This window comes from Delphinus delphis, chromosome 10 (assembly GCF_949987515.2).
Source record: "Delphinus delphis chromosome 10, mDelDel1.2, whole genome shotgun sequence".
Taxonomy (NCBI): domain Eukaryota; kingdom Metazoa; phylum Chordata; class Mammalia; order Artiodactyla; family Delphinidae; genus Delphinus; species Delphinus delphis.
In genome coordinates this window covers 92,281,931-92,294,456 of record NC_082692.2, presented here as the reverse complement: position 1 = coordinate 92,294,456, position 12,526 = coordinate 92,281,931, and the positions used below count along the sequence as shown (strand labels likewise).

The 12,526-nt window shown below is 42.5% G+C and overlaps 1 protein-coding gene across 1 annotated transcript in view; it reads left to right on the top strand.

The window, feature by feature from the left end:
• The window catches only part of SUMF1 (sulfatase modifying factor 1), a 111,606-nt gene that overhangs the window by 45,972 nt on the left and 53,108 nt on the right, over positions 1-12,526 (top strand). The window contains exons 4-6 of the mRNA XM_060022940.1: positions 7,966-8,048; positions 10,080-10,202; positions 10,958-11,072. Coding sequence (XP_059878923.1) covers positions 7,966-8,048; positions 10,080-10,202; positions 10,958-11,072 — 321 coding nt within the window. The remainder of the gene's footprint in view (positions 1-7,965; positions 8,049-10,079; positions 10,203-10,957; positions 11,073-12,526) is intronic.

Genomic DNA, 12,526 nt, shown 5'->3' with positions numbered 1-12,526 from the left:
AAAAGTCTGGAGCTGCTGAAGAGGCAAGAGACAGTTGTTTCCAGGTGCGTGAGAAGAGGGGATTCAGAGCACCACCTAAAGGAGCTCTGGAGACGGGCACGAGCCACAGCTATCAGCATGGACCCCAGAGACGGGCATGAAGTGCTAAGGCTGCTGTTGCAGCCAGCAAGCCTGTGTGCAAGCACAGGTTACTATCCACACCTCTCCTCCCGGGAGCCTGTGCAGCACACCACTGCCAGGGTCCCGGGATCCAGGGACAACTTCCCTGGGAGAACACACAGCGTACCTCAGGCTGTTGCAACATTATGGCAGTCTCTGCTGCCGCAGGCTTGCCCCACATTCCATACCCCTCGCTCACCCTGGTCTGAGTGAGCCAGAGCCCTCTAATCAGCTGCTCCTTTAACCCCGACCTGTCTGGGCAAAGAACAGACGCCCTCAGGTGACCTACATGCAGAGTTGAGGCCAAATTCAAAGCTGAACCCCAGGAGCTGTGCGAACAAAGAAGAGAAAGGGAAATCTCTCCCAGCAGCCTCAGGAGCAGCAGATTAAATCTCTACAATCAACTTGATGCACCCTGCATCTGTGGAATACGTGAATAGACAACAAATCATCCCAACTTGAGGTGGTGGACTTTGGGAGCAACTGTGGACTTGTGGTTTGCTTTCTGCATCTAATTTGTTCCTGGTTTTATATTTGTCTTAGTTTAGTATTTAGAGTTTATTATCATTGGTAGATTTGTTTATTGATTTGGTAGGTCTCTTATTTTTATATATACATATATATTTTTTTTTTTCTTTTTCTCTTTTTGTGAGTGTGTATGTCTATGCTTATTTGTGTGATTTTGTCTGTGTAGCTTTTCTTTTACCATTTTTCCTAGCATTCTGTCTGTCCTTTTTCTTTTTTTTTCTAAGTATAGTTTTTAGCACTTGTTATTGGTGGATTTGTTTTTTGGTTTGGTTGCTCTCTTCTTTCTTTCTTTCTTGTGTTCTTTTTTTTATTACTTTTTAATTTTTTTATTTTTAATAATTTAAAAAATTTTAATTTTAATAACTTTACTTTATTTTTCTTTCTTTTTTTCTCCCTTTTCTTCTGAGCCATTTGGCTGACAGGAGCTTGGTGCTCTGGCCAGGTGTCAGGCCTGTGCCTCTGAGGTAGGAGAGCCGAGTTCAGGACACTGGTCTACCAGAGACCTCCCAGCTCCATGTAATATCAAACAGCAAAAGCTCTCCCAGAGATCTCCATCTCATGGCTAAGACCCAGCTCCCCTCAATAACCAGCAAGCTACAGTGCTGGACACCATCTGCCAAACAACTAGCAAGACGGGAACACAACCCCACCCGTTAGCAGAGAGGCTGCCTAAAATCATAATAAGGTCACAGACACCCCAAAACACACCACTGAACGTTGTACTGTCCAACAGAAAGACAAGATCCAGCCTCATCCACCAGAACACAGGCACTAGTCCCCTCCACCAGGAAGCCTACACAGCCCACTGAACCAACGTTAGCCACTGGGGGCGGACATAAAAAACAATGGGAACTATGAACCTGCAGCCTGCGAAAAGGAGACCCCAAACACAGTAAGTTAAGCAAAATGAGAAGACAGAGGAACACACAGCAGATGAAGGAGCAAGATAAAAACCCACCAGACCTAACAAATGAAGAGGAAATAGGCAGTCTACCTGAAAAAGAATTCAGAGTAATGATAGTAAAGATGATCCAAAATATTGGAAATAGAATGGAGAAAATACAAGAAATGTTTAATGACAATGTAGAAGAACTAAAGAGCAAACAAACAATGATGAACAACACAATAAATGAAATTAAAACTTCTCTAGAAGGAATCAATAGCAGAATAACTGAGGGCGAAGAATGGATAAGTGACCTGGAAGATAAAATAGTGGAAATAACTACTGCAGAGCAAAATAAAGAAAAAAGAATGAAAAGAATTGAGGACAGTCTCAGAGACCTCTGGGACAACATTAAATGCACCAACATTCGAATTATAGGGGTCCCAGAAGAAGAAGAGAAAAAGAAAGGGACTGAGAAAATATTTGAAGAGATTATAGTTGAAAAGTTCCCTAATATGGGAAAGGAAGCAGTCAATCAAGTCCAGGACGTGCAGAGAGTCCCATGCAGGGTAAATCCAAGGAGAAACACGCCAAGACACATATTAGTCAAACTATCAAACATTAAATACAAAGAAAAAATATTAAAAGCAGCAGGGAAAAACAACAAATAACATGCAAGAGAATCCCCATAATATTAACAGCTGATCTTTCAGCAGAAACTCTGCAAGCCAGAAGGGAGTGGCAGGACATATTTAAAGTGATGAAAGGGAAAAACCTACAACCAAGATTACTCTACCCAGCAAGGATCTCATTCAGATTCGACGGAGAAATTAAAACCTTTACAGACAAGCAGAAGCTAAGAGAATTCAGCACCACCAAACCAGCTTTACATCAAATGCTAAAGGAACTACTCTAGGCAGGAAACACAAGAGAAGGAAGAAGACCTACAATAACAAACTGAAAACAATTAAGAAAATGGTAATAGGAACACACATGTCAATAACTACCTTAAATGTAAATGGATTAAATGCTCCAACCAAAAGACATAGACTGGCTGAAGGGATACAAAAACAAGACCCATATATATGCTGTCTACAAGAGACCCACTTCAGACCTAGGGACACATTCAGACTGCAAGTGAGGGGATGGAAAAAGATATTCCTTGCAAATGGAAAGCAAAAGAAAGCTGGAGTAGCAATTCTCATATCACACAAAATACACTTTAAATTAAAGACTATTACAAGAGACAAAAAAGGACTCTATATAATGATCAAGGGATCAATCCAAGAAGAAGATATAACAACTGTAAATATTTATGCATCCAACATAGGAGCACCTCAATACATAAGGCAAATACTAACAGCCATAAAAGGGGAAATCAAAAGTAATACAATCATAATACTGGGGGACTTTAACACCCCACTTTCACCAATGGACAGCTCATCCAAAATGAACATCAATAAGGAAACACAAGCTTCAAATGATACATTAAACAAGATGGACTTAATTGATATTTATAGGACATTCCATCCAAAAACAACAGAACACACTTTCTTCTCAAGTGTTCATGGAACATGCTCCAGGATAGGTCATATCTTGGGTCACAAATTAAGCCTTGGTAAATTTAAGAAAATTGAAGTTATATCAAGTATCTTTTCCGTCCACAACACTATGAAACTAGATATCAATTACAGGAAAAAAATCTGTACAAAACACGAACACATGGAGGCTAAACAATACACTACTTAATAACCAAGATATCACTGAAGAAATCAAAGAGGAAATCGGACAATACCTAGAAACAAATGACAATGGAAACACGATGGCCCAAAACCTATGGGATGCAGCAAAGGCAGTTCTAAGAGGGAAGTTTATAGCAATACAATCCTACCTGCTTTTGCACAGCAAAGGAAAACGTAAACAAGGAGAAATGGCAACCCTCAGAATGGGAGAAAATATTTGCAAATGAAGCAACTGACAGAGGATTAATGTCCGAAATTTACAAGCAGCTCATGTAGCTCCATATCAAAAAAACAAACAACCCAATCCAAAAATGGGCAGAGGACCTAAATAGACATTTCTCCAAAGAAGATGTACAGATTGCCAACAAACACATGAAAGGATGCTCAACATCACTAATCATTAGAGAAATGCAAATCAAAACTACAATGAGGTATCACCTCACACCAGTCAGAATGGCCATCATCAAAAAATCTACAAACAGTAAATGCCAGAGAGGGTGTGGAGAAAAGGGAACACTCTTGCACTGTTCGTGGGAATGTAAATTGATACAGCCACTATGCAGAACAGTATGGATGTTCCTTAAAAAACTAAAAAGAGAACTACCATACGACCTAGCAATCCCACTCCTGGGCATATACCCTCAGAAAACCATAATTCAAAAAGAGTCATGTACCACAGTGTTCATTGCAGCTCTATTTACAATAGCCAGGATATGTAAGCAATCTAAGTGTCCATCAACAGATGAACGGATAAAGAAGATGTGGCGCATATATACAATGGAATATTACTCAGCCATAAAAAGAAACGAAATTGAGTTATTTGTAGTGAGGTGGATGGACGTTGAGTCTGTCATACAGAGTGAAGTAAGTCAGAAAGAGAAAAACAAATACCTTATGCTAACACGTGTATTTGGAATCTAAAAAAGAAAATGGTTCTGAAGAACCTATGGGCAGGACAGGAATAAAGACGCAAATGTAGAGAATGAACTTGAGGACAGGGGGAGGGGAAACGGTAAGCGAAGTGAGAGAGTGGCATGGACATTATACACTACCAAATGTAAAATAGATGGCTAGTGGGAAGTAGCCACATAGCACTGGGAGATCAGCTCGGTGCTTTGTGACCTCCTAGTGGTGGGATAGGGAGGGTGGGAGGGAGACTCAAGAGGGAGGAGATATTGGGATATATGTTTATGTATAGCTGATACACTTTGTTATAAAGCAGAAACTAACACACCATTGTAAAGCAATTATACTCAAATAAAGATGCTAATAAATAAATAAATAAATAAAAACATGGAGTTAACAGTGATATTTGGAAGAAGGCACCTGGTGACACTTGATGGGATTTGCCATTAGTTTGGCCAGAAAGCATGGCTTTCCCAGGAAAACTTGGCTATGTTCTGTTGTGGGTGACTTTGATTACTTACCTTTCCTTCTTCATGTGTCCTATGTGGAAATGGTTCCTGACTCTGCATCTGACCATTACAATGGGGACTTACAGTCTTTCTGACAGGTGGCAATGCCGTTAGGTTCCCTTATAGGACCCGTAGCTTTGTCTTGTTTGGGGCATGGTGAATATGGGTACAGTTTTGGTTGTCATAGTTGGGTTGCGGGTAGGATGTTACTGGCATCTAGTGGGGAGGGGTCTGCGATGCGGCTGAGCATCCTACAACACACGGGACAGCACCCCTCCAACAAGGAATTATGTGGCCTAATAAGTCAGTAGTGCTGCGGTGGTCTGTTTTCGATGGGTTGCTAAGAAATGTGAAAGATTTCATTCAAGAGTGATAGTGGGAGAAATGAAAAGCAGATATCTAGAAGGAGAGGCAAGTGTGTGTATATGACAGGGAGGAAGTTGAGTAGGAGCTATAGAAGTGATGTGTGTAAGGTGGTACCCGGACCCACCAATTTGAGTTTTGTAGATATTTTTGGAAGAAAATAAAATGCCTAGGTTCACACTTTGTATCCTGCTTTGTGTAGTTAACCATGTAAGATAAATATGTGCAATAAATAATTGAAAAACTCTCAATATACCGACTGTCTTAAGTCATACTCAGAGGATTCTGGGAGTTGAAGATCCCCTTTAGGAATTAGGCTTAGCTCCAGGCAGATAGTAGGTGCTCAGTAAATATTTGCAACCAGAGTGAGTTAAGGGGAAGAGGAGAGGGAAAGGGAATGGACTCAGAGGCCACTGGAGCAGCTGCCCTGGGTCTACCGCACACAAGCCAACTCCATGGAAGTTCCCTGTTGAAGAAGGTTGGGAACCGTGGAGGACTTCTGCCATTAAGGCTTGTGTTCAGCTGTCTTTACTAAAGCTGTGCCTGTGTCTACCCTGGGATCCAGCAGTTCCACTCCACAGTATGCAATCAGCAGAAATGCTTATGCATATTTACTAAGTCATGAGCTTTCAGGAATGTTCACAGAAGTAGTACCATTCATAGTAGCCCAAACTGGAAGCTACCCAAATGCCCATCAGTAATAGAATAGATAAATAAATTTATTTTAAAAATTGCTAATGGACTTGAGGACATGGGGAGGGGAAAGGGTAAGCTGGGATGAAGTGAGAGAGTGGCATGGACATATATACACTACCAAATGTAAAACTGATAGCTAGTGGGAAGCAGCCGCATAGCACAGGGAGATCCGCTCGGTGCTTTGTGTCCACCTAGAGGGGTGGGATAGGGAGGGTGGGAGGGAGACGCAAGAGGGAGGAGATATGGGGATATATGTATATGTATAGCTGATTCACTTTGTTATACAGCAGAAACTAACACACCATTGTGTTAGCAATTATACTCCAATAAAGATGTTAAAAAAATTGCTAATGATGAAATATTTCAAAGCACAATAGGGTATAAGAAAAATAGGCATTCTAGTTCCTACCACCCAGATTTAACAAAGGTTAACATTTTTCCTGTTTGTTTTTTTTTCTTCTTCTCTTTTTTTAAAAATTTTTATTTTTTATTTGAGAAATAGAACCTTCTGGTGGCCTTAGTGTTGGGGGTAGGGTAGAGGTGGGTGAGTGATGTAAAGATACTGGAATGTAAGAGTGGGATGACCTGGGCTTTCTCTGCAGGTCTTCCCTTGACATGGAATGAGTTACCTGTCACTGGCACCTAAACATCAAGCAGAGTAGTCAGCGAGAACATCTCCCCATTAAAGATTCCGCAGTACTACAGAAGGAATAGGAAGAAGCCATGGCTTTCACCTCTCCTGCTGTCTGAAAAATAAAACACTTTGCAGTAGTGTCCTTTAAGGACACAATGCCTCTTTCGTTGAAATATAAAAGAATTTGGCTTTTTCCATCAAATTGTGATTGGAATACCATGAATGTTTTGATTGCGCTGATGTGAAAAAAGAACAAGACAGGGTTTGGTGTTTTCAGTGATTGCTGTAATTGTTAGCAGGAACACATTCCCCCTTCTCTTCCACTCAGGCTGGCTCATCAGGACGCAGAGGATTGAGAGTAACATTGTCATGGGGATAACCTTGAGTCTGCTCTGGTTTATATTAGAAGAAACATTTGCAAACTTCTTTACTTAGTATTAGCATCATTGATGATGGTAATTTTTTTGTAACTCTCTTCCTGTCATGAGGCCCCTAGTTGAGACTGGTTCCCTTTACTGAGTGCTTGCTAAGTGCTAGGCATAGTCCTAAGCCCTGTGTGTATGTTCTGTTTCCTCCTTGTAATAACCCCTGAGGTAGGCATTGTTACTGTCTTCACCTACAAATGAGAAAACAGGTGTGGGGAGGTTGATTAGGTTACCAGGGGTCACCGTAGGAGTGGCAGAGCCATGAGTCACATCTCATTTTGCCTGACTCCAAAGCCACGTTCTCAATCAATCACTAAATGAGGGTCACTTGATTTTGGTATTTGGGTTAACAGAACTGTAAAGTAGGAGGTAAGGTTCTGGGAACAGGATCTGGGCTGACCACTTCCCAGTCCTATCTAATGCAGCCTCCTTTGAGTCTGAGGTAGGTGAGGCAGGCGGGCCTGCTCCCATTTCACAGATGAGGACTCTGGGGCCAGGCAAGCAGTGAACTTGCCCAGAGCCATACAACTATTGTCGGGCTGGAGATTAACCAGGGTCTTTTGAAAACACACTCCAGCTCTTTATGCTATGCTTCAGCTTGGTCTCTGGCTACCTCGGTTGACCTTCAGCCCGGCACTTAACTATAAGATTAATGCTGTTTCACCATCTTTTAAATAGGAGGAGTACTACCTGTCTCACTTGTTAGAGATTATAGAGGGTTAGCTAGCAGTGTGTCTTTTAAAATTCTTGGAGACACACACCATTTAGATACGTATTTATTTAATCACTGTGGTGCTTTATGATGGGAGATAATGCTTTTGTTTTTTTTGGCCACAGCGTATGGCTTGCTGGATCTTAGTTCCCCAACCAGGGATTGAACCTGGACCACAGCAGTGAAACATCGAGTCCTAACCAGTGGACCGCCAGAGAATTCCCGAGATAATGCTTATTTGTTAGATTTAGTTACATATAAATCTTTATTTTTGATATTCTGGTAAAGTTATTTGGTAAGTCAACTGGAAGTTGAAGACCTTAAGAGAGATATTTTTCTGCAGAGACTGAGTCAGTGTTTTTCTAGAGGCATCATAGCTAACCTCAGCTTATTCTGGGTTGCTTTGAGGTGGCAGCTGCTCCCTGGTGGTTACCTGTTAAAGGCGCTAACTGGAGACACCCAGAAGGGCCCGACTCTACTGTCCTGCACAGGTGAGGCTGGTGGGTCTTTCCCCAGATGACATGTTTCATTCCAAAATAGGTTCCTATGCTGTTGAAAAGAAACTCAGTGGCCGTCTTGTATAAAAGAGTGAGTATGAAAAACTCTACTGACTTGGTCGGTAGGAAAATAGGATGGCAGGAAATACTGTATGTACAGACCCAAACATAGCACCTAGCTCACAGAGAGCTCTTAATAAGTGGCCTTCCTCCTCCCTCATTTGGCCTGTCAGAGGGTTCCCTCTTGGAGATTTTTTCCCCCTTTGACAGGCCTATTACAAATCTCATGACATGTTTAACCTTTACAACTTGTCTGTTTGCTCTCCCTCATGAGTGGGTCATTGAGAGGAAGGAGACCATCTGTCTTACAGATAAGTGGTGGTGTCCTGCCAGGTGGCCGCGGTAGAAGCTCATCCCTTGGGTTTAGGACTCATGTTGTCTCCAGTCCTGGACTGACATACTTTGAAGCCACCGTCTGACCGAAAAACCACAGAGCTGCAAGTCGGTCAGCAAGTCTCCAGGGTGGCAAAGAAATAATTATCTCAAGCAAAAATGGATAGCACTTTAAGCCCTGAAGACGCAGAAAGGTTTGGGTCAGGACTCAGCATCTCAACAGCCCAAGAAAACTGTTCTCCTAACCCAATTTTTCAGATGGGATTTTCGAGCTTCTATTTTTGACAACATTCCCGGTTATTGACCTCATTGTCAGGAATCTGGAAGTGCATGAAGTTCAGCTTTAGGGATATAGCCCCTTGAAAACGTCAGAAATCTTTCAAAGCCTGAGGTGGTAGCCTCTGTGGTAGAAATAGGCCATGAGGTGGAAAGTTGTAGGATTCTTGGGTACCTCAGGTTGACGGCCTCTTAGGTCCCAATTATTATCTTCTTTCCTGAATTTAATAGTAGAAGAAAAAGTGAAGGGTAGAAGGAAAAGTGAGAGTGGAATGTATTATATCCACTGAGTGAGTCCTTCTTCTGAGAAAAGTGCATGTCTTAATATCAGTGTTGAAAACAGTGACTGGCATGTAATAGGTACTCAATAAACGCTTTTAAAGAATAAGTGAAAGTTGTGTAATTACTGTAGGGAATTCAAAGATGCTTAAGAAATAGCTTAGGAATGTAGAGTCCACCTGAGAAAGAGTGAGCAGGGAATTAAAGTTATCTGGTGCTGGGTAAATATGTTTATCCCCTTACTCTCAAACTTTCCCCCTAACCTTCCCTATCCCTCTATACTTTTAGAAAAAATAAAGATTTATTTGGAATCTGCTAGATTCCTCACTTGCTAGAGTGAGGCACATATAGCTGACTCATCTATAGCAGAAAGAGACAAAGTTTAAGGCCAAGTATCACAGATTGGATTCTCTGGAAACAGATGCTTAGATAGAGCTTGGTGTGAAGAATATTTGTATAAGGGGATCCACACCTGTGGAAGGGATGGGGAGGAAACAGGATTGGGCAGAGGGAGAAGCCAAGACTACAGTGCAGGTCCAGGACATCCCACCCAGTCCTTGGGGCTCTGGGGTATAAATGACACGTAGGATTTAGCTATGGTGAACTCACACGGCTGCGCCTTTATGCCCCTGCCATGGTTGGTCCTCGCTGGCTGTAAGGCGGCTCTTTGCAGCTCTCCTAAAGGAGCCGAGAGCTGGAAGCTTCTGCTGATGCCACGCCCAGCAGCTGGAAAATCATTCCTTCCTCATAGGGGGATCTGGCTGGTGCGTCTCCACACCTACTGCACCAAGTGAGATTCTCTGGGGGTCCAGGCCTGCATGCAAAGTGAAGAAATGTTTTGAGTCTTGTTCCAAGCGGGATCATAACCTCTTTGGGAGCCTTGGATGTCAGAAACCCGTGGTCGAGGGTGACAGATGTGACCCGGCTGGGGCTGGATTTGGGGACCAGGCTCACCTCAGCATCACAGATTGAGGTGAAGGTGCTGATGGGCACTTTGCTGAAGCCGGTCCTGCCGGTTCCTGTTCCTGTTCCTGTTCTGGTTCCTGCCCTGCTCACTCTGCTCTCGCTGTTCCCCAGGCCAGATCACCCGGTTCTTCACGTCTCCTGGAACGATGCCGTCGCCTACTGCACATGGGCCGGGAAGCGGTTGCCCACGGAAGCCGAGTGGGAGTACAGCTGTCGAGGAGGCCTGCAAAATAGGTACTTGGAGGGTCTCGTCTTTGCCTAACAGTATGTGGACCTTTTTCTAAATATACGGAACTTACTTTGGCTGGACAGTTGATTTAAAACCACAGCCAGATCGCAGCTTACTCCTGCTGGGCTTTCTTCCTGCCCGTGAAGTTACTTAGGAAACATGGATGCAGGGATCACCACCCCCTGACAGTCTCCCAAAGCCATGTGTGTGGTGAGGTGGGCTACGGCAATTGAGCCGCCATCCCCGTGTCACATAGTCCTCCTTAGAGCCTCCTGGCAGGCTGCCTTGCTTTTTGGATTTTCTTATTTTAGGCATCTCCTGAAGCAGCAATATATCTTTTGCTTCCAGAGCCATGAGACAGAAAACTCATGTTTGGGTCACATCTAGGAAAGTTTCCTTAAAATAACGAAGGCTTTATAAAGAAGTGCGGTGTGATGTTGCCTGATCATGCTTCCATATAAGTCCAGGATGATGTCTGCTTTCCCAGCCTCCTATAAGCCCTTCTTTTAGTTCTGTGATTTATTTCAGGCCTCCTGAGTCCTCGGGAGAGACCAAGGTTGTTGTGAACTTGACATGAACTGGTTGTGCGGAAGTTAAAAAAAAATCCTGATTAAAAGCTTTATGTATTTTTTTTTTTTTTAAAAATAGCTCACTCGGAACAAGCAAGCAATGTTCTCTCTTTCACTGCCTTCCTCCTCTTGACTTTCGTCCAGAAGCCTGTGTCTGTTTGACAGGCTGATGCCTGTGTCTCTTCTGACAGACTCTTCCCCTGGGGCAACAGACTGCAGCCGAAGGGCCAACATTATGCCAACATTTGGCAGGGCGAGTTTCCTGTGACCAACACTGGAGAGGACGGCTTTCGAGGGACTGCGCCTGTGAGTAGCGAGGCTTGTGACGGATGGCGGCGGCTGCAGCGCACCAAGAAACCACCAGCAATGAGTGAAAGCGCTGCTCGCTCTCTGCCCCACGTGCTGCCCCCTTCCTGCCTCCGTCCACCACCGCACGTAGCAAATACTAATAATTAACCAGACATTCTTTTTCTGTAACACCTTTTTCCTTCCGATTCCATAACACTTGTTGTGGAAACTTTGAAAAAACAAGAAGTGTACAGAGGAGAAAATTGAAAGGATCTGGAATCCTACCCCCCAGAGATAGGTAACCCCTGTTAACGTTTAGGTGCATTTCCCCCCATTCGTCTCCTATGTTGATGATGCTCCTAATGGCTAGTAGTTAGTGAGCACTTGCAGAGTGCCAGGCATGTTGCTGAGCCATTTGCATGAATTATCTCATTTAATGTCTCTTCAGCTCTGTAAGGTAGGTACTGTTATCCCCATTTTCCAGGTGAGCATTCTGAGGCACACAGAGGTTAACTAACTTGCCCAAGGTTATACAGCTGGAAAGCAGCACAGCTGGGATTTGAACCAGGTCGGTTTGTTTTCAAAGGCCATGCTCTTAACTACCATAGATGCCAGCATAAATGTTTCTGGTGTATATGTGCCTATATATTTTTTACATATTGCTTTTGGGTCATACTATAATATTTAAAATCCTACTGTTTTTCCCTGTGTAATATCAGCAACATTTTATCTGTCATTAGCAGTTCTTCACAAATACATGTCTTTTAGCAGCTGGATAACTTGTCATTTGAATGAACCCTAATTTATTTACCTCTTATTTTTGCAAATTTATATCTGTTTTTCTGCTAAACAACAATGAACATCTTATGCATAGATATTAAATTGTATCTCTGATGATTTTTTAAAACATTATTATTGGAATATAGTTGATTTACAATGTTGTGTTAGTTTCTGCTATACAGCAGAGTGAATCAATTATACATATACATATATCCACTCTTTTTTAGATTTGTTTTCCACGTAGGTCATTACAGAGTATTGAGAAGAGTTCCCTGTGCTATACAGTAGGTCCTTATTAGTCTGATGATTTTTTAAAAGATAGATTCCTAACAGTGAAATTAGTGAGTCAAAGACTAGAAAACTTTCTTCATAAGGGTTTCAGATATATAACCAAACTTTTCCAGACTGTGTATCGCAAGTTTCCCTCCATGAGTGTTCCTTTCTTTCTGCTCTTTTGTCAGCAAAACCATACATTAATGAAGCAATGTTAAAAGCATTTCGTTTTCTCTCTTTTTTTTTTAAACATCTTTATTGGAGTATAATTGCTTTACAATGGTGTGTTAGTTTCTGCTTTATAACATAGTGAATCAGCTATACATTTACATATATCCCCATATCACCTCCCTCTTGCATCTCTCTCCCACCCTCCCTATCCCACCCCTCTAGGTGGACACAAAGCACTGAGCTGATCT